Raw genomic sequence first — 27739 nt, forward strand, 5'->3', positions numbered from 1 at the left:
TTAATAAAACCTTATTTCACCATGAAAGTGTCAGTCAGTTTAATCTCTGACGATTGTAAAGTGGAGAAGAGTCAAAATGAACTTCTGTGGGTATAAAGAGAAGTAATAAAACGGGGAGTTAATTTATTTGTGTGCTATTTCCGGGTTGATATCGAGCTCTTTCTCACGGAGCTGTCGCTGAAAAAAAGTTGATGTCAGTTGTAATAGCGACGATATGTCTTTGTGAAACTTTAACATTTATTTTAATCTAATAATCACACTTGCGGCCAAATACATCTTTGCAGTTTAAGCGTTATCAGGTATGATATTTACCTGAGTTAAAGCATAGGCCTATGTCAAGTGTTTGGTATGTAGGCCTGTATCATTGTTAATTATTAGACTGTAGGCCTCATAAAAATGACGCATGGACAGGTTATATATACAATAAAGTAATTATGTCTTTTTCAATTACCCTGTCCCTGTGATTTTGCATTATTTTACCAGGTCATGTTCCCTAAATTATAACCAATGACGGAAGGTGAGTGTTAATAAAACCTTATTTCACCGTGAAAGTCTCAGTCAGTTTCCTCTTTGAGGACTGAAGAGTTAAAATGAATCGTTTGTGTGGTATTTCCGGGATTGTATCGAGCTCTTTCCCACGTAGCTCTCCCTGAAAAAAAAGTTTTTGTTGTTCTGCTGTTTTAGAAATTGATCAACAGTAATACTTTCTTCTAAACGCAGTGTATTTGTTCACAGTATAGATAGAAAAGTCCCATAACACTAAGTTTCGGTGTCATGGTCAAAAGAGATATCAGTCCCTAACCCTTTACCTGGATCAGACCTTCTCATGACTTCAGAGGTGAAAAGTCAGGACGTTTTTAAGGGCCCCTAACTGACAGGAGCCTTAAAATATATTACAACAAGTTCTTTCTTTATTAACCTGTCATCATTCATCATTAATATACATCAAAATAATATTATATTTACATTGTAGGCCTACTCACTAAAAACGGTTTATTTTTATTTTTTTTGCAAAAACTAAAATTAAAAAACATCTAAAGCCTCTGTATTCATCAAACTCCCTCCTCTGTTTACATAAATGGTTCAGTCCTGCCTACAACCGGGTGTGACATTTGCTGCAGTAGCAATGAGGAGAACAGCTTCTTAAAATACAAGCAGGATCCATAAACGAAAACAGAGACAAGAAAGACAAGGGAGAAAACTGAAAAGGCGACAATATAGGCAAGGCAAGGCAAGGCAGTTTTATTTATATAGCGCATTTCATACACAGTGGCAATTCAATGTGCTTTACATAAAAGAAACATTTAACAGAAAAAATTGAAAAAAACATGGAATTTGAGAAATAAAAATAAAACCCAATCATCCAACACATACATACCCCCCCCCCCCACCACACACACACACACACTAATAATAAAAACAATGTACAGAAACATAGAAAGAGAGAGAAATAAAATACTATAATAGAGCATTAAAAATAAGATTGCAGCATAAAATAATGATTTGCTTTAAAATCATTAAAAGGACATAGAGTGCAAATGAAAGATTACAATTTAAAGTGCTTTGAAATAAAGAGCTCAATCATAAGCACAGGAGAAGAGAAGTGTTTTTTACCTGGATTTAAAAATATTCACAGTTGGGGCTGATTTCAGTTCCACTTAATACCACTTAATCTTTCATAAAAAGGTGGATCTAGTCCATGAGTGGTGGAAATGAACCTGTAATGAAACAGGTTAATGTTACTATTGCTCCCCTAACATTAGTTACCGCTAATATATTCACAGAAAAGTCTTGAGTGTTTGCATTTCACTCCTCTTTTAGCTGACATGTAATAAATGCAGGTAAACACAAGCTATTCATACTAAACCAGTAGTCCCAGCTCCTGGTGTCAAGACCAGCAGATGCAACTTCAGGTTCAGTCCCTTCTGTCCCCCCATAATACTGAACCAGTCCTACTGAAGAGGGTGAGGAGCATTGTGTTGAATGACACGCCACTGAACATTACTGAAGGGGGTCAGTGGGAATTTATGATTATTATTATTATTATGAAAAAAAAAATTAATTATATCCTTTTCAGTGAGAAAACTGAGAGATACTAACTTGTTTGGGTGTTTTCTCTTGTTGCTGTGGTTCTTGAACAGACTTGTTTCTCTTGAATCTTGCTTTCTAATCTCACAGTCAGTGTTTCTGGTTTATCTCTCAGACTGACTGAAGTCCACAAGATGAGTGTTTGTGTGGAGGAAGAAGAGGAGGACAGAGCAGAGCCTCCTGTGTCCAACTTCCTGTCTATGAAGAGTGACCAGGACAACAATCATCCTCCAACCTTCAGTAATGAACCTGAACCCTCAAACACAAAGTAAGAGAGCTGCTACTAACTCATTTATATGTCTCATTCAGGTCCTGCCTCTGAAAGTGTGATGAACCTTTTTGTTTTTGTAGAGATGTTTACGGCCGAGTGATGTGAAGGCCTCATTGTATGTGAAAGAACTCTTCTTTTTCTTCTTCACAATGACTCACATTTTTGATGGGCCAGAGATAAAAAGCATGAACTTTTCACACGTGTTAGAAGAATGCCCACGAGATTTGGGGGCAGTCATCACTGCTTAAAACTTTAAATTTTGTTTTTATTTTGAGTTTCTGTATTAAGATTTCTACTGAAATGTATTTACTATTTAAAATTTAACAAACATTCTAATACTTTGTTCCATCTTCCTCTTAGTATCTGTGACAGCTGTCAGTCATTTAGAAAAGCTGTGATCTAACCTACAACGTATTATTTGCAGGAGCAGCAGTTTGTGTATTTAGAGCTCCTTCAATGACTTTGACGTCAAAGAACTGATCAAAGATTCACATGATATGAATAAAAACATCTTGGTGGTGTTACAGAGTCCTGTGGTCAGACCACAGACAGAGAGCAGAGTATCCAGCATCAGACTGTCTGTCTATGAAGAGTGACCAGTCCATAGATCCTCCTCTATTCTTCAGGAATGCACCTGGACCCTCAGACCCAAGGTAAGAGACTGTTTCTTGGCTAATGACTAAATGTATTGCTGCATTAATGATCATCAGCCCGATAGCGCCCCCTAATTACTCTTAGCATTGATGATGTGTCAGGGTTGCTTGAAAACTCATAAAACTTTGCAAATGCGTCAGACGTGGCAAAACGTGATAGCTGATATGGATGTTGGGATTGAGTGTGGGCAAAATGGCTCAAGCATGCCCCCTTGAAATTCGAATGTCAAAGTCCCAAACTTTAAATTTAATGTAGATGTATGAAATTTGGTAGGCAGAAATAACCGTTGACAGGAATAGCTATTTACAGATGTTTTAGTGTAATACATTTTTCCGGGAGGATTAACCAGTGTGACTTCAAATTTGGTAGGTAACTTATAACAACATTTGCCATGTTGAATTGCGAAGCTTTTGAGTTTGAGTTAGTATATGTATCAGCTGTTTAGTCATTTAGAAAAACTGTGATCTAATCTACAATTTATTATCTGCAGGAGCAGAAGTTTGTGTATATAGAGCTCCTTCAATTACTTTGCCATCAGATAATTTATCAAAGATTCAAATGATATGCATAAAAACATCTTGGTGGTGTTACAGAGTCCTGTGGTCAGACCACAGACAGAGAGCAGAGTATCCAGCATCAGACTGTCTGTCTATGAAGAGTGACTTCTCCAAAGATGTTCCTCTATTCTTCAGGAATGAACCTGGACCCTCAGACCCAAGGTAAGAGACTGTTTCTGCTGTAAACTGACCTGATGGACGATGATCCAGTGATGATGAAAAACTGCTTTGTTAAAATATTTCTATTCAAGATTCAGAACTATTTTATAGACACTGTTTCAAATAAAGATGGTTTTTAAATCTGTTTTTATAACTAGAAACTACAGATGATATTTCTGTAGCTTTCTGAGAACCTCCATGTCAGAATTTACACTTCAAGAAGATATTTTTATACATTTGCCCAAATGTTGAAGTCACTGTAAAGATCTGCAACTATTCAAAACCTGAAAGAATGCTTCAAATGTATAATTGGGCTTGGGTGTGTCAAAATGGCTCAAGGCTGCCCCCTACAAAATGTCAAAGTCAAAGCCCCAAACATTAAATTTAATGTAGGTATATGACATTTAGTAGGCAGATGTAACATCTCCAGACTTAAAAGAAAACCTCTTGTATCCATACCTTGAGTCCAACAGGAAGTCCAACCTCTTGTATCCATACCTTAAGTCCAACAGGAAGTCAGCCATTTTGAATTTACTATGCAATATTTTTGCAAAGTGAAGGCATTTACAGATGTTGTTTTTTAACACTTTTTTTCTGAGAGCATTAACCAGTGCGACTTCAGATTTGGTAGGTAACAACTAATGACGTTTGCAATGTTGAATTGCAAAGGTTTTGAGTTTGAGTTAGTATCTGTGACAACTGTCAGTCATTAGAAAAGCTGTGATCTAATCTACAATTTATCTGCAGCAGTTTGTGTATATAGAGCTCCTTCAATGACTTTGTCATTAAATAATTTATCAAAGATTCACATGATATGAATAAAAACATCTTGGTGGTGTTACAGAGTCCTGTGGTCAGAACACAGACAGAGAGCAGAGTATCCAGCATCAGACTGTCTGTCTATGAAGAGTGACTTCTCCAAAGATGTTCCTCTATTCTTCAGGAATGCACCTGGACCCTCAGACCCAAGGTAAGAGACTGTTTCTTGGCTAATGACTAAATGTATTGCTGCATTAATGATCATCAGCCCTATAGCGCCCCCTAATTACTTTTAGCATTTATGAGGTGTCAGGGGTTCTTGAAAATTCATAAAACTTTGAACATGTATCAGATGTGGCAAAACGTGATAGCTGATATTCAAATTCAAAATTGCTTTATTTATCCCTGAGGGGAAATTCAATTAGTCTGTTAGCTTTTCTGTAAATTATTGAAGAATTATACAGCCTGATTGAATGTGGGCAAATGGCTCAAGCTTACCCCCTTGAAAATGTGAATGTCAGAGTCCCAAACTTTACATTCAATGTAGATGTATGAAATTTGGTAGGCAGAAATAACCGTTGACAGGAATAGCTATTTACAGATGTTTTAGTGTAATACATTTTTCCGGGAGGATTAACCAGTGTGACTTCAAATTTGGTAGGTAACTTATAACAACGTTTGCGATGTTGAATTGCGAAGCTTTTGAGTTTGAGTTAGTATATGTATCAGCCGCTCAGTCATTTAGAAAAACTGTGATCTAATCTACAATTTATTATCTGCAGGAGCAGAAGTTTGTGTATTTAGAGTTCCGTCAATTACTTTGTCATCAAAAAACTGATCAAAGATTCACATGATATGAATAAAAACATCTTGGTGATGTTACAGCGTCCTGTGGTCAGACCACAGACAGGCAGCAGAGTATCCAGCATCAGACTGTCTGTCTATGAAGAGTGACTTCTCCAAAGATGTTCCTCTATTCTTCAGGAATGAACCTGGACCCTCAGACCCAAGGTAAGAGACTGTTTCTACTGTAAACTGACCTGATGGACGATGATCCAGTGATGATGAAAAACTGCTTTTGTTAAAATATTTCTAATCAGGATTCAGAACTATTTAAAACACTGTTTCAAATAAAGATGTTTTTTATGTTTTTTATAACTAGAAACTGCAGATGATATTTCTCTAGCGATCTGAGAACATCCATGTCAGAATTTACACTTCAAGAAGATATTTTTATACATTTGCCCAAATGTTGAAGTCACTGTAAAGATCTGCAACTATTCAAAACCTGAAAGAATGCTTCAAATGTATAATTGGGCTTGGGTGTGTCAAAATGGCTGAATGGCCCCCTACAAAATGTCAAAGTCAAAGCCCCAAACATTAAATTTAATGTAGGTATATGACATTTAGTAGGCAGATGTAACATCTCCAGACTTAAAAGAAAACCTCTTGTATCCATACCTTAAGTCCAACAGGAAGTCAGCCATTTTGAATTTACTGTGCAAAATTTTCGCAAAGTAAAGCCATTTACAAATGTTGTATTTTAACAAATTCCTCTGAGAGACCTAACCAGATCAACATCAAATTTGGTAGTTGACATCAAACAACGTTTGCGATGTTGAATTACAAAGTGTTTGAGTTTGAGTTAGTATCTGTGACAGCTGTCAGTCATTTAGAAAAACTGTGATCTAATCTACAACTTATTATCTGCAAGAGCAGAAGTTTGTGTATATAGAGCTCCTTCAATGACTTTGTCATCAAATAATTTATCAAAGAATCACATGATATGAATAAAAACATCTTGGTGGTGTTACAGAGTCCTGTGGTCAGACCACAGACAGAGAGCAGAGTATCCAGCATCAGACTGTCTGTCTATGAAGAGTGACTTCTCCAAAGATGTTCCTCTATTCTTCAGGAACAAACCTGGACCCTCAGACCCAAGGTAAGAGAAGTGGAAAACAGGATATCTAATATGGATGTTGGGTTTGAATATGGCAAAAATGTATTTATTTTTTCAGCACTAATGATTGTCACGGCTTACTCAAAAAAAAGACAAATAATGGGAGACACAAGAAGTTAAAGCACAGAAAGCATCATTTATTTGAATCAACTCAAAACCAAATGTCAAAAATGGTATGAGGTTTAGCAGTCAGTAAATCAGTGCTGTTAGTGTATATGCATGATTGTCTAGATAGTAAGTGATGCGTTGTAAGGTGGAAACACAAGCAAATAAACAGAAAACAAAAGTAGGGAGAGTGAAGAGTAGAAAGCAGAGTTTCCTCTTGTCTTCTCACTTTAATCTCAGAGCTTGTAAGGTTTGCCCTTATAGCTCTAGGAACACCGGGTCCAGGTGTTCCCAGCAGCTAACAATCCAACCGCCCCACACAAACACAAAGACAAGCAGCCCAACAGCCTGAAGAGGCAAGGTTGTCACATGATCCACTTGTTTAGCACCGCCCACTCCATAGCACCCTCATACACAAAGACATGTTAGAATAAGGTTCATTTGATGTTCACTAAATTCAGTAAACACAACTATTGTATTTTATATGCAGAAACTACAGATGATATTTCTGTAGCAACCTGAGAACCTCTATGTCAAAATGTACACTTCAAGAAGATATTCATACATATTTCCCCAAACGTTGAAGTCACTGTAAAGATCGGCAACTACTCAAAACCTGAAAGAATGTGCTTCAAATGTGTGATTAATCTTATTATTATTTTACTCAAAATATACTTCAGGTCAGCTGTTATAAGCTACCAGATGTTCTCTTGAATTGGTGCATATCAGAAAAGTGCAATATGTGTACAAAAGAAATGTAGAAATGCTTTGCTTACATTGATCATGTGTGTTTGAGTTTTCTTATCAGCTAATTGTTTATATGAACTATAATGAAGAAAATTAATCTCAAAAGTCCATTTACTAATTTTCTGGAGCTTGCAGACCATCATTGAAAGCTCTGAATCATTAGTAAGGTCCACTAACTAATGATTGTAACTGCTGGTTTACCACAGTTTTTAATGTTCTTTTAACCTCAGTTCACATAATAATCTCTCTTTAATGGAAGGCTTTTACAGTGAAGCAGCTGCAGGAAGTGTTAAGTTTGTATTAATATCAAACTACAGACAGATCATTAAATGTTTAGTAAGACAGCCAGATAAGAACGCAGTTAATGGCTGTTTTCGGCAGAGACACAAATTAATCTCTTAACACTAGTTTACAAGACTTAAATATGTTTTATGAAAGCAGCAGAGTTTAAATAAAATGAATGATTATTTTCAGAAAGAAGCTGTTATTTGCTACTGTTTTTTGTGCATGTCTGAGCTCTCGACAAGTCTTAATATTTTTCAATACTGATAAAGATGCATTTTAGTGATTAAGAAATGTCTTCACAGAGAGGGGACAAGGAAGAGGAGGAATAGCGTTTCTGTGGAGCAGCTGCTGTCCTGCTGTTCTTTGTGTCAATACGTCTTAAAGGATCCATTCTCTACCAGCTGTGGACACTGGTTCTGCAGACAGTGCATCAACTCATACTGGGACCAGTCTGCTTCATCTGGAGACTTCCCCTGTCCTCAGTGTGGAAAAAGATTTAAAACAAGACCTGGACTGCAGACAGAGAGTCAGACCATCACTGTACAAAGTAAGACTGATTATTTTTGTAATAATGAATATTTGTCAGATTGTCTTTGTTTAGTCTCACATTGTTTTCTCTGTTTTAGTGAGCGTTGCTCTCCTGGAGGTTTTACATGTACATAAGATCAGTCTGGAGATAAGATGTTACTGTGTGACTGAAGGAACTGATGAAGCAGGAAGTGAAGTCCTCCTCAACACCATCTACACTGAGCTCTACATCACAGAGGGACAGAGTGAAGAGGTTAATACCCAACATGAGGTGAAGCAGCTTGAGAGAGCTTCCAAAATGGAGACCCTCCATGAGACTCCAATCAAGTGTCACGACATCTTCAAAGTCTTACCAGCCAAAGACTTACCTGTTCAGTGCTTACCTGCCCAAAAGAAACACATCAGGCTCGTTCTGACGTGTGGCGTCGCTGGCGTTGGAAAAACCTTCTCAGTGCAGAAGTTCACTCTGGACTGGGCACAGGGTTTGGAAAACAAAGATATCATTCTGGTGATTCTGTTTTCATTCAGGGAGCTGAACCTGATCAAAAATGAGCAGTACAGTCTTCTCATGCTGATCCACACTTTCCATCCAACATTACAGAAGCTCACAGCAGAGATGCTCGCTCTCTGTAAAGTTTTGTTCATCTTTGACGGCCTGGATGAAAGCAGACTTTCATTAGATTTCAACAACAGGAAGGTGGTATCTGATGTCACACAGATATCATCAGTCAACATGCTGTTGACCAACCTCTTCAAGGGGAATCTACTTCCCTCTGCTCTCATCTGGATAACTTCTCGACCTGCTGCAGCCAATCAGATCCCTCCTACATGTGTTGACAGAGTAACAGAAGTACGAGGCTTCACTGACGCCCAGAAGGAGGAGTACTTCAGGAGGAGATTCAGTGATGAAGAGCTGTCCAACAGAGTCATCTCACAAATTAAGTCTTCCAGGAGCCTCCACATCATGTGTCACATCCCAGTCTTCTGCTGGATCACTGCTACAGTTCTGGAGCACATGTTGACCACAGACCAGACAGGAGAGCTGCCCAAGACCCTGACTGAAATGTACTCACACTTCCTGCTGGTTCAGACAAAGAGGAAGAAACACAAGTATGATGAGGGACATGAGACGAGTTCACAGGAGTTGACGAATGCTGACAGGGAAGTTCTTCTGAAGCTGGGGAGGCTAGCGTTTGAACATCTAAAGAAAGGAAACATCATGTTCTACCAAGAAGACCTGGAGCGATGTGGTCTTGATGTCTCAGAGGCCTCGGTGTACTCAGGATTTTGTACAGAGATCCTCAAAAGAGAGAGTGTGATCTTCCAGAAATCAGTCTACAGCTTTGTTCATCTGAGTGTTCAGGAGTTTCTGGCTGCAGTTTACATGTACCACTGTTACACCAGCAGCAACACAGAGGTACTGAAGAACTTCCTGGGAAAAGACTACAGTCGCTCATCCCTGGATGACTTCTTGATAAAAGCCTTGAGGAAATCTTTCAAAAGTAAAAATGGCCACCTTGACCTGTTTGTTCGTTTCCTTCATGGCCTCTCTCTGGAGTCCAACCAGAGTCTCTTAGGAGGTCTGCTGGGTCAGACAAAGAACAGTCCAGAAATCATCCAGAGAGTCATCGACAACCTGAAGAAGAACAAGACCAAAATCTCTCCTGACAGAACCATCAACATCTTCCACTGTCTGATGGAGATGAACAACCACGCAGTACATCAGGAGATCCAAGAGTTCCTGAAGTCAGAGAACAGATCAGAGAAGAAACTCTCTGACATCCAGTGCTCAGCTCTGGCCTACATGCTGCAGATGTCAGAGGAGGTTCTGGATGAGCTGGACTTGAAGAAGTACAGCACATCAGACCAGGGACGACTGAGACTGATCCCAGCTGTGAGGAACTGCAGAAAGGCTGTGTAAGTCCAGATGTGATTATCAACATTATAAATCAATCTCTGCAAAACACACACATCTTTTTTGTCCAGGTTCTCAGTCCAAAAAGTTGTATATACTTCCTGTTGCCTCTGTACTCAACTCCGAAGAGCCTATTTGTCTCCAAGCGTTGTACTCTTTGTACCTGTAACAAAGATAAACATTTTTAAGGGAGCGTTTTACAGTGTTGAGAGTGATTTGGAAACAAAATGTCAACATTATAAAGCCAATATCACATCAATCATAACAATATAACAGTAAAGTGTCACTCAAATCCAGCTCTCTCCAGTAAAGTGTTATGTAAATGTATAGTTTTCTCATTTTTCGACCAGTAAAATATCAATCACTGACACATCATACATCTCTCTTTTACACACATGCCCATTGTCAAACTTATAAATTATTAAAGTGGGTTCAGCTTGTGTTACAGCTGCTCGGTGCCAAAATAGTTAACCAGTTATTCTCATAACAGCTGTTCTTTGAATCTGCTGTATATTCACAATATGGAGTTACTGACACCCACCCACCGCCACCAAAAAAACACCACCACCACCCCCTGTGCTTTGTTGTCAAAATGCCAAGTGTCTATATTTATGATCAAAGTGTTTGATGTTCGAATATTTTAAATGTAATAACAGGTTTGAGAACTGTGGACTCTCAGAGACTCACTGTGAAGTCGTGGCCTCAGCTCTGAAGTCCAACCCCTCCCATCTCAGAGACCTGGACCTGAGTAAGAACAACCTGAAGGATTCAGCTGTGAAGTTTCTGTCTGCTGGACTGGAGAGTCCAAACTGTAGACTGGAGACTCTGAGGTCAGTTCACTGATTGTGTTTTCCTCTTGTACATCTTGTATGTACCCAGTTATTTAAATACATGAGAGAAGTTGGTTTCAGTTTCAGATTTATAATTTGACACTGAATATCTTACCATTAACATCTATGTTCTTCTTCAGTGGTATAGACTGTTGACTGTGTCAGAGCTGCAGATTTAAAACCTTATTATAACAAGAAAATGCTGCACTGACTAATTCACTGTTAGGTCGCTGTGTCTTTATTGAAGTAGCAGCATGTTGTCATTAATATTAATGAGAGCTATTTTTCACTGTTTGTATTTGATAGTTTTGAACCTGCATCCTGTTGGGTTCAGGTGTTTGGAGTTTCCATTTTCTAAACTTGTACATTTAAACTTTCTTCAGCTCTGAACAGATTATGAAACATTGAATGATTTCAGAATAATCTGCTTCTAACACTACATGATTTGTTCTTTATTCAGATTGAGGAGCTGCAGTTTGTCAGAGAGCAGCTGGGCTTCTCTGGTCTCAGCTCTGAAGAACAACCCCTCCCATCTGAGAGAGCTGGATCTGAGTGACAACAACCTTCAGGATTCAGTAATGAAGCTGCTGTTTGATTTTGTGGAGAGTCCAAACTGCAGACTGGAGGCTCTGAGGTCAGTTCACTTACTGTGTTTTCCTCTTGTATTGTATGTATCCAGTTAAATACATAACAGAAGTTTCAGATTTTATAATTTAATTCATTTGTATTTCACTAAAATGTTTGAAGTCCAAAATGCCTATACAGTCGTTTAGTCAACAATAAAAACAGTCTGATATTTGTTTGAAAACTACAATTATCTTTGAGACCAATTTAATGTTCATAACTTTTTGGTTTGAGTGTGAAACTCAAATCGGTAAACCACATGGTGAAAGTAGTTTAAGACTGGCATTGTATTTTTGAGGAATAATGTATTTTATATTAAACATTGAGAGCAAACTATTTAGCAGGAATTTATACATAAGGTCTCATTCACAAACTCTATAACTATCATACAGGAGTACAGACAAAGAGAGCAAATCATATTTCCAAATGCAGTTTGTATCTTTAGTCGTGTCTGAGCTGCCACACTTAAACATGTGCATGATGCTTCCTGGTAGAAAATGATGTCACTTTGTGTAGCTGCACCACCAGTTAAAAGGGAAGTCATGTGACAGTCTGGTGTTTGGCACTGATCACAGTCAGTCAGCAGTGATGATGAGAGTAAATCTGTGGTTGGAAATGGGAGCCTCAGTAGGAGGAAAATATCGATTTTTGTGTATATACACAGGTACATTTGATCCTTTTTACAGACTTGATGGAGGTCAGCAGCATTTTATTGATCTGTGTTGACATGAATAGGTGTCTGAATGTTGTGGTGACATTTGGATGATGTCTGTAGAAGGCTGACATGATGATCCACAATAACACAATGACAAAGTCAATATGCTCATTTTAGGGAAAAGCTCATTGATAAGGACATAATCATGTGATTTCTTCTTTATTTAGGTTGAAGAGCTGCAGTTTTTCAGAGACCAGCTGTGCATCTCTGGTCTCAGCTCTGAAGAACAACCCCTCCCATCTCAGAGACCTGGACCTGAGTCACAGCAAGCTGCAGGGTTCAGCCATGAAGCTACTTTGTGATTTTGTGAAAAATCCAAACTGCAGACTGGAGACTCTGGGGTCAGACACCATTTCTTACTTCTGTGCTGAGATTAATATGATGTGAAAGTTTAATTTTGCAAAACTGCAGACATAAGGATTGTCTTTTGTGTTTTGTTCTTTTTACTTTGTTTATTGCTTTTTAAGTGGACAGATGGAAACAAACCTCAAAACAAATAAGCAGAGAAATAAATTAAGTAGAAAAAATACCATAAAAATGCAGCAGAGAAGGACTAAGTGCAGCACATTTGAATAACACAAGTGTACATGCTCGATTTAACTTTATTGACAATGTTTTCAGAATGACCAGTAACAATGAATAATAGCATTAGAGTCTGTCCTCTAAAAATGATAGAATAACTGAGGAGAGACTATCCTAATACCCAGGTTCTATCAGAGCAGGATATCCAACCAATATCATTATCTTACTATCACATTTGCTCTCAGGGTTCTCATGTAGCTCTAGCTCCTCTTCTACATATCTCAGAAAATGTGTCGGATGAACCTCACAGTGTGTGTTTAATGTTTTCTAAGCTCATATAATACAAGATATTCCTGATCCACTGTGTATGAGATGGAGGAGTTACATCTTTCCATTTCAGTAGTATTAGATGTTTATTAGAAAGTCAGACTGGATTTTTTTAATAGAGTAGACATCAGTGGTTCTCTGAAAATATCTATAATAGGGCAGGGGTCCACAGTCACCTGAAGGACCTCTGAGAGTGTCCTAAACAAACAAGTCCAATCAGTTGCTAGTTTGAAGCACTTGCTGAATGTATGTAGATATGAATATGGGATCATTTTACAACAGTTACACTCTGGATCTATGTCTGGGAATCTCTCTGACAACTTCTCTTTAGTCCAGTGTGTCTGATGTAGTATTTTACACTGCAGTAGTTCTGCAGTGTAAAATGTATGTAAATAATGAAGCTGCTGTTTGATTTTGTGGAGAGTCCAAACTGTAAACTGAAGACTCTGAGGTCAGTTTACTAACTGTGTTTTCCTCTTGTACATATTGTATGTATCCAGTTATTTAAATACATAACAGAAGTTTCAGATTTATAATTTGGTTCATTTGTATTTCACAAATCATTAAAATGTTTAAAATCCAAAATTCCTGAACATTTGGTTTCACGTTGAATATATTCAACAATCGAAAGGTATGGTATTTGTTAGAAAATGTTTGAAATTATTGGACAATTATTCGTGAGACCAATTTAATGTTCATAGTTTTTTGATTGGTTTGTGAAACTAAAATCTGTAAACCAAATAGGAAAAATGTTGAAGACTTGTATTGTATTTTGCAGGAATTTATACTTAAAGTTTCTTTCACTCACACACTTTAAAGCTCTCATACAGGAGTACAGACAAAGAGAGCAAATCATATTTCCAAATGCAGTTTGTATCTTTAGTCGTGTCTGAGCTGCCACACTTCAACCTGTGCATGATGCTTCCTGGCAGAAAATGATGTCTCTTTGTGTAGCTGCACCACCAGTTAAAAGGGAAGTCATGTGACAGTCTGGTGTTTGGCACTGATCACAGTCAGTCAGCAGTGATGATGAGAGTAAATCTGAAATAAATGCCTCAGTAGGAGGAAAATGTTGATTTTTCTGTATATACTCAAGTTCTGCAAAGTTTTTAATGAAATTACACTTAACTGTTACTATTTACAGGAAGAAAATAAATAAAAGTAATGCAAAAGCCTTTTAATCCAACATGTCTAATTTGATCATTTTTACAGACTTGATGGAGGTCAGCAGCATTTTTTTGATCTGTGTTGACATGAAAAGGTGTCTGAATGTTGTGGTGACATTAGGATGATGTCTGTAGAAGGCTGACATGATGATCCACAATAACACAATGACAAAGTCAATATGCTGAATTCAGGGAAAAGCTCATTTATTAGGACATAATAATGTGATGTCTTTTCAGATTGGAGTTTTGCTGGTTGTCAAAGGCCAGCTGTGCTTCTCTGGTCTCAGCTCTGAAGAACAACCCCTCCCATCTGAGAGAGCTGGATCTGAGTTACAATGACCTGCAGGATTCAGGAATGAAGCTTCTGTGTGATTTTGTGGAGAGTCCAAACTGTAGACTGAAGACTCTGAGGTCAGACACAATTTCTTATTTCTGTGCTGAGATAAGTACGATGTGAAAGTTGTGGCGACACTAAACTGCAGACATAAGGATAATATTATTAATTAATTAATATTTTTTTAAATTTGTTTATGGCTTCGTTAAGGGAACAGGTGAAAACACATACCCAAATTAAATGCAAATAAAAGAAATAAACTGAGAAATAAAGTAGATACATTAAATAACATAAACATACAGCAGGGAAGGACAAGCACAAGTTTACATAAAAATTTAATAATATCATTAGAGTCTATAGTGTTTAAACAAGAGAGAGGAAGAAAAAAAAAGGGAGGTATGACTCAGAAGAGCCTATCCTAATATTCAGGATCTATAGTAACAGTAAAATGTCAAACTATGCAATGCACTATATACAAAAAATATATAAATATATGCAAAGAAAACTCAAACTAAAACAAAGTAAAAACATGCAAATGATTTGATAAAGTGAATAGGAAATCCAGCTTTAAAAAAGAGAAAAATGAATGTATGTAGATATGAAGATTTTACAACAACTTTTTCATCCTGTTGGGATCAGATGTTTGGAGTTTCCATTTTCTAAACTTGTGCATTGAAATCTGTTTCAGCTCTGAACAGATTATGAAACATTGAATGATTTCAAGCAGAATAATCTGCTTCTAACACTACATGATTTCTTCTTTATTCAGATTGAGTGGCTGCAGTTTGTCAGAGATCAGCTGTGCTTCTCTGGTCTCAGCTCTGAAGAACAACCCCTCCCATCTGAGAGAGCTGGATCTGAGTATCAACATGCTGCAGGATTCAGGAGTGAAGCTGCTGTCTGATCTTAAGGAGAGTCCAAACTGTAGACTGGAGACTCTGAGGTCAGTTCACTGACTGTGTCCAAAATGCTTGAACAGTTGGTTTAACTTTGAACTTAGTCCAAAATCGAAAGGGTCTCAAATTTGAAAGAAAAACTGTTGAAATTATTGGAAAATGATCTCTGAGACCAATTTAATGTTCATAATTTTTGCTCCGTGTGTGAAACTCAAATCTGTAAACCAAATGGGCAAAAGTTGAATACTTTGAATGCATTTTCTAAACTTCTGCATTGAAATCTGTTTCAGCTCTGAACAGATTATGAAACACTGAATGATTTCAAGCAGAATAATCTGCTCCTAACATTACATGATTTCTTCTTTATTCAGATTGAAGAGCTGCACATTGTCAGAGATCAGCTGTGCTTCTCTGGCCTCAGCTCTGAAGAACAACCCCTTCGATCTGAGAGAGCTGGATCTGAGTAACAACAAGCTGCAGGATTCAGACATGAAGCTCTTGTCTGATTTTGTGAAGAGTCCAAACTGCAGACTGGAGACTCTGAAGTAAGACACCATTTCTTACTTCTGTTGGGACATTTATATGATGTGAAAGTTGTGATGACACCAAATTGCAGATAAAATGATTACCTTATTATTATTATTATTATTACTTTCTTTTTTTTAAAAACTTTGTTCTTTTTTTTAAGTGGACATATGAAATCACATACAAAATACCCTGCCCCTCAAAAGAAATAAGCAGAGACAAAGTAAATAGTAGTATATAGTAAAATACCATGAATACAGCAGGGAAGGACTAAGTGCAGCATTCTCAAATAAAACAAGTTTACATACTCAATTTCACTCTGACAACAATTTCATCATGATCAATAACACTAAAATAATGGTGTGTAAAAATGAGAGAAGAAAAATAAATAGACAAAAAAAAATAGACAAAAAAGTGAGTTTTGACTGTGGAGAGACTATCCTAATACTCAGGGTCTATCAGAGCAGGATATCCAACCAATATCATTATCTTACTATCACATTTACACGTTTTAATACAGCATTTCATGTTTTGTCTGTTATGTTCTCACCCAGGTCTTGCTTCCATCTATGTCTGATGATGGTGAGGAAGGCATTTTGATATGAAAACTGATGACACTAAACTAAATATATCAGATACAGTAAATAGGAGGACTGCTTATTGGAAACTCAACAGTTCACTCTTACTTAACTTACTCTAAGTGGAGTTATTAAAAACAAGTTAAGTGAGTACCTGAAATGGCAGAAAGTGAAGGGGCTTATGGAAAATACTGGGAGCTTTTAAACTTTGAGTTAAGAAAACTTTTAATGGAAACAAGTGCAAATATTAGGAAAGATAAGAAAAAAGAAGAAAACTGCTTGATGGCTGAATTCATTTCTTTATCCTCCATATTGCCTGAAAATCTGTGTGAGAATCAAAGAGTTCAGTTACAAACACTACAATAGAAACTAGATCAGTTATACATCAGTAAAGCCAAAGGAGCTTTTATACGCTGAGGGCTAAGTGGATGGAAGAGGGGGAACAGAATTCCTGTTATTTCTTTAAATTAGAAAAACAAAGGCAAAACTAAAATCTAATAACACAACTTTCCTTAAATGGCTCAATTATCAATAATCCAAAAGACATTGCTGAAATGTGAGAGCATTTTTATAAAACTCTTTATGAATCTAAATGATCAACAGCTGAACTTGAGGACCTTTTTTAATTCCTTAAGTAATATTAGGACAATTGGAAATGCTCCAATCTCTATTTTAGAAATGAAGGATGCTTTTAAAAAAGTTAAATAGAACAAATCTCGTGGTAGAGATGGGCTGACCTCTGAATTTTATAATCAGAGCTCGTCCCTTTCTTGCTTAATGTTTCTATTGAAAGTATTAACAGTGGAGCACTCCCGTTCTCACTATCCCAAGGTTTAATTACGTTAATCCCAAAGCCCCAGAAATGATTGCAATGTGTTTAGCTAATAAATTAAATAAAGTCCTAAATGACATCATTGATGAATCACAAAATGGCTTCATAATATAAGACTCATCCTTGATATATTAGACTATTCCGATTTAGTATTAGATAACAGCTTTATTCTTTTTCTAGATCTTCATAAGACCTTTGACTCTATAGAACATCAGTTTATGTTTAAAGTTTATTTGGATTATTTTTTACTGATACACAGACCAACACAAAAAAACAGAAAACTAGAGTAAATACATAACAATATTCTTGATATGAAAACTGTGATGACACTAAACTACAGACATAAGGCTCATTTTAATGAGTTAAAATCACCTTCAGATTTAAACATTCAAATGTTGTTTTTAAATATTAAAATTTAACTTCAAACCAAAGTTAACAATTTAAAAACATGCTTTCAAACATTCAGATCTTTGTTTTAAATCAGTTTCATTAACATTAAAACATCTGTGATCACATAGACTTTATACTGATCCACACTGAGCATCTTTTTGGTCTTCATATTTAATATAACTAGAAAATGCTGCACTGACTAATTCACTGTTAAGTCACTGTGTCTTTATTGAAGTAGCAGCATGGTGTCATTAATATTAATGAGAGCTCTTTTTCACTGTTTGTATTTGACAGTTTTGAACCTGCATCCTGTTGGGTTCAGGTGTTTGGAGTTTCCTTTTTCTAAACTTGTACATTTAAACCTTCTTCAGCTCTGAACAGATTATGAAACATTGAATGATTTCAAGCAGAATAATCTGCTTCTAACACTACATGATTTCTTCTTTATTCAGATTGATTAACTGCAGTTTGTCAGAGATCAGCTGGGCTTCTCTGGTCTCAGCTCTGAAGAACAACCCCTCCCATCTGAGAGTGCTGGATCTGGGTTACAACAACCTGAAGGATTCAGTAATGAAGCTGCTTTGTGATTTTGTGGAGAGTCCAAACTGCAGACTGGAGACTCTGAAGTAAGACACCATTTCTTACTTCTGTGCTGAGATGAATATGATGTGAAAGTTTGATGTTGCAAAACTGCAGACATAAGGATTGTCTTTTGTGTTTTGTTCTTTTTACTTTGTTTATTGTTTTTTTAAGGGAACAGGTAGAAACAAACCTCAAAAGAAATAAGCAGAGAAATAAATGAAGTAGAAAAAATACCATAAAAATACAGCAGAGAAGGACTAAGTGCAGCAAATTTGAATAACACAAGTTTATATGCTGGATTTAACTTTATTGACAACATTTTCAGAATGATCAATAACACTGAATAATAGCATTAGAGTCTTTCCTCTAAAGATGATAGAATTAAAAAAACAAAATAAAAGTCAAACTAAATAAGAATGAACAAAAAATAGACAAAACAACAAAGTGAGGTTTGACTGAGGAGAGACTATCCTAATACTCAGGGTCTATCAGAGCAGGATATCCAACCAATATCATTATCTTACTATCACATTTGCTCTCAGGGTTCTCATGTAGCTCTAGCTCCTCTTCTACTTATCTCAGAAAATGTCTCCAAATCTTACAGAATGTGTCAGATGAACCTCACAGTGTGTGTTTAATGTTTTCTAACCTCATATAATACAAGATATTCCTGATCCACTGTGTATGAGATGGAGGAGTTACATTTTTCCATTTCAGTAGGATTAGAAGTTTATTAGAAGTCAAACTGGAGTTTGTTAACAGAGTAGACATTCGGTGGTTCTCTGAGCTATAATAGAGCAGGGGTCCACAGTCACCTGGAGGACTTTATTGCTAGTTTGGAGCACTTCCTGAATGTATGTAGATATGAAGATGGGATCATTTTACAACAGTTACACTCTGGATCTATGTCTGGGAATCTCTCTGCCAACTTGTCTTTAGTCCAGTGTGTCTGATGTAGTATTTTACACTGCAGTAGTTCATGTCTTATGCAGACAGAGGAGATGAGGACATGTTTTAATACAACATCCCAAGTTTAGTCTGTTATGTTCTCATCCAGGTCTTCCTCCCATCTATGTCTGATGATGGTGAGGGATTATATAGGTTAGATATTGTGCCTTTAAATGATCAAATAGGTGCTAATAAAGAGTCAATTTGCCTCATTCAAGAACATTTTCATATTCATATCTTAAATATCACTTACTTTTTTCGCTAGGTGGACCTGTACGAGTGTGCCACGTCAGATATTCACCAAATACTTTATCACCAGGAAACATCATAAATAACCTGCGTAAACATGATGAATCCCACCTGTTCTAAATGAACGTGCTTTCCCAAGAATAATAAATCAGCATAATTGACGTCCTCAAAATATCATATAAGGTCAGGGGTCCAGCAAGTAGTAGAGAAACTCCATTCATGAAAATGGCACCAAAGACTAAGAAGAAGAACTTTAGGAGCTCAGAGATTGAGATCCTGCTCTCAGAAATAGATCAACAGAAACACATTTTATTTAGAGTGTAAATGAAGGAATTAAAGGACCCGAAAAGCCAAAGAATGAGAAAAAATGACCTGTGGTGTGAACACTGTCTCAGCTGTTGTGCTCACTGTCACAGAAATAAAAAAGAAATGGTTTGATGTTAAATTGGATGCAAAAAAAGTCTCGCTACAGTCATCAGCCAGGGAGCCAAACCATAACCTCAATGACCTACATTTATATTAAATGAATAAAAGTAATGAACAAATAGTCAGTTTGCATTGTGGAAAAGTAACTGTGGAGAAGTCGCTTTGTAGTTTCAACTGTTAATATTTGTATTGTAAGCTGGCATTATATCATAGTTTCAATTGGTAATTTAAATGACTGATAATATCATGCCTAAATAGTTGAACACTAATTTAATACTAAAGTAATACTTCTACAAACAGGGTAATGTCACCATGAAGTGTAGTTTATATATTACAACTGAAAATGACTTCAAAGTCATGAATGGGACACAATCCATTAGTCAACAGCAAAGTTTTATTGCTTTGGAGAACAGCAGGTTGGTTATACGACAGGACTGCACCACTCGTAGATTTTGTTGGTACCTAAGAGAAAACTCAGTGGCAAGTTCTCTTAAAGCTCTCGTTTACGTCATTTCAGAACAAATCAGTGCGTTTGAGTGTTTCTTACATGAGGCCCATTAGTCAACTCTTTCTAGACAAAGTCACACACCTGCAGACATGTGAACAAGTGTGAAGTGAGACATTTAATACACAGCTGTTAAAAAGAGGTAAAAAGTGTGTCTATGAAGAGATCCTGCAGAGTTTTTATGTTCTTATTCTGCCAGTATAGAAACACATTATCCCACAGAGAGGAGCAAACATATGATTTATGAACTAATGCAGACGGTGAAGAGGAAGCACAAGATCTTGCTTCAAGACTGCAAAATATCATATAAATTATATTGATATGAAAACTGTGATGACACTAAATTAAAGATAACAGATAAGTTAATAGGAAGACTCCTGCTTATTGGAAACTCAACAGTTCACTCTTACTTAACTTACTCTAAGTGTAGACAAAAACAAATTCAGCCCTGGAGCCGTTTAGTTAATTTTCTTTCATTGACCTGAACCTAAAATCAGAAGTCTGAAAAACAAAGTGTAATTTTCTTTTTTGTATCACATTCATGAACAAATAATGAAATAACAAGTCATTCTTTAGTTTGTTTGATTTTGGATTATTTGGACTGATACACGGACCAACACAAAAAACAGAGAAACAAAGTAGATACATAAAAATATAATAAAAATACTCAAAAATATTGTTGATATGAAAACTGTGATGACACTAAACTACAGACATAAGGCTCATTTTAATGAGTTAAATCACCTTCAGATTTAAACATTCAAATGTTGTTTTTAAATATTTAAATTTAACTTCAAACCAAAGTTAACAATTTAAAAACATACTTTCAAACATTCAGATCTTTGTTTTAAATCAGTTTCATTAACATTAAAACATCTGTGATCACATAGACTTTATACTGATCCACACTGAGCATCTTTTTGGTCTTCATATTTAATATAACTAGAAAATGCTGCACTGACTAATTCACTGTTAAGTCACTGTGTCTTTATTGAAGTAGCAGCATGTTGTCATTAATATTAATGAGAGCTCTTTTTCACTGTTTGTATTTGACAGTTTTGAACCTGCATCCTGTTGGGTTCAGGTGTTTGGAGTTTCCTTTTTCTAAACTTGTACATTTAAACTTTCTTCAGCTCTGAACAGATTATGAAACATTGAATGATTTCAAGCATAATGATCTGCTTCTAACACTACATGATTTCTTCTTTATTCAGATTGTACTACTGCAGTTTGTCAGAGATCAGCTGTGCTTCTCTGGTCTCAGCTCTGAAGAACAACCCTTCCCATCTGAGATATCTGGATCTGGGTTACAACAACCTGAATGATTCAGTAATGAAGCTGCTTTGTGATTTTATGGAGAGTCCAAACTGCAGACTGGAGACTCTGAGGTCAGACACCATTTCTTACTTCTGTGCTGAGATGAATATGATGTGAAAGTTTGATGTTGCAAAACTGCAGACATAAGGATTGTCTTTTGTTTTTTGTTCTTTTTACTTTGTTTATTGTTTTTTTAAGGGAACAGGTAGAAACAAACCTCAAAAGAAATAAGCAGAGAAATAAATGAAGTAGAAAAAATACCATAAAAATACAGCAGAGAAGGACTAAGTGCAGCAAATTTGAATAACACAAGTTTATATGCTCGATTTAACTTTATTGACAACGTTTTCAGAATGATCAATAACACTGAATAATAGCATTAGAGTCTGTCCTCTAAAAATGATAGAATAAAAAAAGTAAATAAAAGTCAAACTAAATAAGAATGAACAAAAAATAGACAAAACAACAAAGTGAGGTTTGACTGAGGAGAGACTATCCTAATACTCAGGGTCTATCAGAGCAGGATATCCAACCAATATCATTATCTTACTGTCACATTTGCTCTCAGGGTTCTCGTATAGCTCTAGCTCCTCTTCTTCATATCTCAGAAAATGTGGCCAAATCTTACAGAATGTGTCAGATGAACCTCACAGTGTGTGTTTAATGTATTTCTAACCTCATATAATACAAGATATTCCTGATCCACTGTGTATGAGATGGAGGAGTTACATCTTTCCATTTCAGTAGGATTAAATGTTTATTAGAAGTCAGACTAGAGTTTGTTAACAGAGTAGACATCAGTGGTTCTCTGAGCTATAATAGAGCAGGGGTCCACAGTCACCTGGAGGACTTTATTGCTAGTTTGGAGCACTTCCTGAATGTATGTAGATATGAAGATGGGATCATTTTACAACAGTTACACTCTGGATCTATGTCTGGGAATCTCTCTGCCAACTTGTCTTTAGTCCAGTGTGTCTGATGTAGTATTTTACACTGCAGTAGTTCATGTCTTATGCAGATAGAGGAGATGAGGACACGTTTTAATACAACATCCCAAGTTTAGTCTGTTATGTTCTCATCCAGGTCTTCCTCCCATCTATGTGTGATGATGGTGAGGGATTATATAGGTTAGATATTATGCTTTTAAATGATCAAACAGGTGCTAATAAAGAGTCAGTTTGCCTCATTCAAGAAGATTTTCATATTCTTATCTTAAATTTCACTTACTTTTTTCGTTAGGTGGACCTGTACGAGTGATCCACGTCAGATATTCACCAAATACTTTATCACCAGGAAACAGTCATACATAACCTGCGTAAACATGATGAATCCCACCTGTTCTAAATGAACGTGTTTTCCCAAGAATAATAAATCAGCATAATTGACGTCCTCAAAATATCATATAAGGTCAGGGGTCCAGCAAGTTGTAGAGAAACTCCATTCATGAAAATGACACCAAAGACTAAGAAGAAGAACTTTAGGAGCTCAGAGATTGAGATTCTGCTCTCAGAAATAGATCAACAGAAACACATTTTATTTAGAGTGTAAATGAAGGAATTAAAGGACCCGAAAAGCCAAAGAATGAGAAAAAAATGACCTGTGGTGTGAACACTGTCTCAGCTGTTGTGCTCACTGTCACAGAAATAAAAAAAGAAATGGTTTGATGTGAAATTGGATGCAAAAAAAGTCTCACTAGAGTCATCACCCAGGAAACCAAACCATAACCTCAATCACCTACATTTATATTAAATGAATAAAAGTAATGAACAAATAGTCAGTTTGCATTGTGGAAAAGTAACTGTGGAGAAGTCGCTTTGTAGTTTCAACTGTTAATATTTGTATTGTAAGCTGGCATTATATCATAGTTTCAATTGGTAATTTAAATGACTGATGATATCATGCCTAAATAGTTGAACACTAATTTAATACTAAAGTAATACTTCTACAAACAGGGTAATGTCACCATGAAGTGTAGTTTATATATTACAACTCAAAATGACTTCAAAGTCATGAATGGGACACAATCCATTAGTCAACAGCAAAGTTTTATTGCTTTGGAGAACAGCAGGTTGGTTATACGACAGGACTGCACCACTCGTAGATTTTGTTGGTACCTAAGAGAAAACTCAGTGGCAAGTTCTCTTAAAGCTCTCGTTTACGTCATTTCATAATAAATCAGTGCGTTTGAGTGTTTCTTACATGAGGCCCATTAGTCAACTCTTTCTAGACAATTTCACACACCTGCAGACATGTGAACAAGTGTGAAGTGAGACATTTAATACACAGCTGTTAAAAAGAGGTAAAAAGTGTGTCTATGAAGAGATCCTGCAGTGTTTTTATGTTCTTATTCTGCCAGTATAGAAACACATTATCCCACAGAGAGGAGCCAACATATGATCTATGGACTAATGCAGACGGTGAAGAGGAAGCACAATATCTTGATTTAACACTGCAAAATATCATATAAATTATATTGATATGAAAACTGTGATGACACTAAACTAAAGATATAAGATAAAGAAATAGGAAGACTCCTGCTTATTGGAAACTCAACAGTTCACTCTTACTTAACTTACTGTAAGTGGAGACAAAAACAAATTCAGCCCTGGAGCCGTTTTGTTAATTTTCTTTTTTTGACCTGAACCTAAAATCAAAAGTCTGAAAAACAAAGTGTAATTTTCTTTTTTGTATCACATTCATGAACAAATAATGAAATAACAAGTCATTCTTTAGTTTTTTTGATTTTGGATTGTTTGGACTGATACACGGACCAACACAAAAAAACAGAGAAATAGAATCGATACTTAAAAATATAATAAAAATTCTCAAAAATATTCTTGATATGAAAACTGTGATGACACTAAACTACAGACATTAGGTTCATTTTAATGAGTTAAATCACCTTCAGATTCAAACATTCAAATGTTGTTTTTAAATATTTAAATTTAACTTCAAACCAAAGTTAACAATTTAAAAACATACTTTCAAACATTCAGATCTTTGTTTTAAATCAGTTTCATTAACATTAAAACATCTGTGATCACATAGACTTTATACTGAACCACACTGAGCATCTTTTTGGTCTTCATATTTAATATAACTAGAAAATGCTGCACTGACTAATTCACTGTTAAGTCACTGTGTCTTTATTGAAGTAGCAGCATGTTGTCATTAATATTAATGAGAGCTCTTTTTCACTGTTTGTATTTGACAGTTTTGAACCTGCATCCTGTTGGGTTCAGGTGTTTGGAGTTTCCTTTTTCTAAACTTGTACATTTAAACCTTCTTCAGCTCTGAACAGATTATGAAACATTGAATGATTTCAAGCAGAATAATCTGCTTCTAACACTACATGATTTCTTCTTTATTCAGATTGTGGGACTGCAGTTTGTCAGAGATCAGCTGTGCTTCTCTGGTCTCAGCTCTGAAGAACAACCCCTCCCATCTGAGAGTGCTGGATCTGAGAGGAAACAACAACCTGAAGGAATCAGACAAAAAGCTGCTGTCTGATCTCAAGGAGAGTCCAGACTGTAAACTGGAGACTGTGGAGTGAGTAGAGAGTTGGAGTCAGTCTGTGCTGGTTTTAACAGTTTTATATGTGTTTGAGTTGATGTGAAGACGACTGTTGTTGTTGTGTTCATGTCTGCAGGAAATAAAGCTGGATTACAGCTGACAGCCTTACAACATGTATAGAGACAGTGATCCTCATTCATCAAATCTGATCTGAAAGTGTTTGTTCTCTCATTTCAACACTAAACAATTGATCAGTTCATCTTTGTCAGAGCTCTAAGATCAGTCTGACTGCAGCCTGTAAATCACTGGCTCTGATTTCACAGAACCATCATTACATTTAGTAACCATGTGGTCTTTATACAGACCAGAACCTCTGCTGAAGTCCAGGAATCACATCTTTGTATCTGTCCATCACTTATTTAGTTTCCTCCAAATATTTTCAATGACAGCCTCCATTTTTATTTGTCAAATGATATTTAAAAGCAGAAAAGATGTTCATCAACACACAGAGACTCTGCTTTAACTTTAACAGCAGGTCACATGTAACAACAGTAAATGTATCACTAAAGTGTTTGTGCAGTACTGAAGTGTTCATGACTCTCTGCACTTTATTTCCTCTGTGTACTTCAGTGAAATCTGCAGAGTAAACACACTTGATACTAAAAGTGTGTGCAGGTGTGTGAGTTTGGAGATCAGTGTGTTCGCTCCAACATGTTAACATGAGAGCTGAAAGGAAGCAAGCTACGCTGCACAGCTGTTCCACTTCTGGTCTGAACAGGACTGAAGTCCCTGCTGCTCTTTATACTGGATGTGCTGCATCACTGACTGACAGCTAATGAAGTGAGTCTCACTAAACACTGATTCATCACCTCTGTTGTTTCTTCTCTCCTCAGCTTGTGATGATCTCCACAACAGCAGTGTGTGTTGAGAGAGGATCAGCTGTATCCTGATGATCCAGAGAGGTTGAAGCAGCAGCAGCAGTTTGTGTGTAGAGAGGCTGTGACTGGACCATGTTACTGGGAGGTAGAGTGGAGGGGAGAGCTTCATCCAGCAGTGACTGACAGAGGAATCAGAAGAAGTGGAGATGACTCTCAGTGCTGCAGTCTGAACTGATCTGAGAACAGCTCCACTGTCAGACACAAAGTCAAGTCCACCATCATCCCTGTGTGTTCGTCTGGATCTGACAGAGTATCATCAGTGTATCTGGACTGATCTGCTGCTGCTCTGTCCTTCTACACACTCTCTGCAGACACACGGAGACTCCTCCACTCAACCACCTCGATGTGAGTCTGGATGTTGGTCCATCTGGATCATCTCCAGCAGAGAAGACTTGTAAAAATCATGTCTTGGCATATCATTTTGAAATGTCTCTTTACATGTGACTATCTGTATCTGTTGAAACCAGAATAACTGTTAATTTACAGGATTTGTAAATACTCAATTTACTTTAGTACTAGTACTTTACTGCTTTAAAAGTATTAACATTAAAAGTACTCAGTTTGGAGAAAATCAGCCCCTATGTGTCAGTGTAATTAATTTGATTACTGTCGCATCCATGTGTACACAGTATGTTACAGTTGTAGCTGCAGCAGGTGGAGCTAGTTTAACTACTTTATATATGGGTCAGTGAAAAATAAAGGTTGGCAAGATGAGAAATCCAAAAATGTCTTAACAAATGTTTTAAAAGTAACATCAGGTTTATTAATATATTTATTTTGTGTTTTCGTCTGTGTTATGTCATTTGAAATTATTCTAAAAAAAGAATACTTCATTTAAATGTTCATGCATTTTGTCAATATTGAGCAGGACATATCCTTAAAACATAACATTTTTCTAAAAACAGTCAATTGACTTTTAAGGACATTAAACAATATGTAACAGAGAAGTTTGAAGATTTTTAAAACAAATTAATTCTTTGGAAAGTTGTAAATTATTTTAATGTGTCATATAATGTTTTAAATCAATTTATTTTAATAAACAATGTATTAAACAACGTGACTTCCTGTCAATTGCGGAGGCAGAGGTCAAGATGTCTGTCATTTTATCTGCAGTTGCATTGTCCTTCTCCAGACTGTCGCTATAGTACTGCTCATTTAGGCAAAACAAACCAAAAAAAAAATCTTAATTTACCTATACAGTATTTATAGAAATAATTATTAATTATTATTATATGAATAATTAATATATGAATAATAATAGTTATTATCTATTAATTGATTCGTCATCAAACTGACAGCTTCACAGGGTCAAAAAAGTTTTTTAATAGAATATAATAAACGTGTTAAAATAATTAGTTAGCCTACTTTATTTTAGACATTTATCAAAATTAAAAATGAATGCTGGTTATTACATCTTCACATTTTTAAGAGCAACAAACTAATTAAACCATTAAAGACAAGCTTCAGCAGCAGGACCAGTCTGATAACCAGTAA

The 27739-nt window shown here is 36.3% G+C and overlaps 1 protein-coding gene across 7 annotated transcripts in view; it reads left to right on the top strand.

Annotated features, from left to right (window-relative positions):
• The window catches only part of LOC133976334 (NACHT, LRR and PYD domains-containing protein 12-like), a 28812-nt gene extending 2428 nt beyond the window's left edge, over positions 1-26384 (top strand). For 2 of the 7 annotated variants that reach the window (XM_062414520.1, XM_062414519.1), the window contains exons 2-19: positions 2204-2356; positions 2887-3012; positions 3607-3732; positions 4574-4699; positions 5374-5499; positions 6305-6430; positions 7888-8132; positions 8212-10030; positions 10685-10858; positions 11319-11492; positions 12365-12538; positions 14450-14623; positions 15316-15489; positions 15814-15987; positions 18220-18393; positions 21692-21865; positions 25167-25343; positions 26201-26384. In XM_062414520.1, the coding sequence (XP_062270504.1) occupies positions 2223-2356; positions 2887-3012; positions 3607-3732; positions 4574-4699; positions 5374-5499; positions 6305-6430; positions 7888-8132; positions 8212-10030; positions 10685-10858; positions 11319-11492; positions 12365-12538; positions 14450-14623; positions 15316-15489; positions 15814-15987; positions 18220-18393; positions 21692-21865; positions 25167-25343; positions 26201-26207 (4404 nt within the window). In that variant the 5' untranslated portion in view covers positions 2204-2222 and the 3' untranslated portion in view covers positions 26208-26384. The remainder of the gene's footprint in view (positions 1-2203; positions 2357-2886; positions 3013-3606; positions 3733-4573; positions 4700-5373; positions 5500-6304; positions 6431-7887; positions 8133-8211; positions 10031-10684; positions 10859-11318; positions 11493-12364; positions 12539-14449; positions 14624-15315; positions 15490-15813; positions 15988-18219; positions 18394-21691; positions 21866-25166; positions 25344-26200) is intronic. The other 5 variants (XM_062414524.1, XM_062414521.1, XM_062414522.1 and 2 more) reach the window with 5 other exon arrangements.
• The last annotated feature ends 1355 nt before the right edge of the window (positions 26385-27739 follow it).

The sequence above is a fragment of the Scomber scombrus genome, chromosome 24 (genome assembly GCF_963691925.1).
Source record: "Scomber scombrus chromosome 24, fScoSco1.1, whole genome shotgun sequence".
In the NCBI taxonomy this organism is placed as follows: Eukaryota; Metazoa; Chordata; class Actinopteri; order Scombriformes; family Scombridae; genus Scomber; species Scomber scombrus.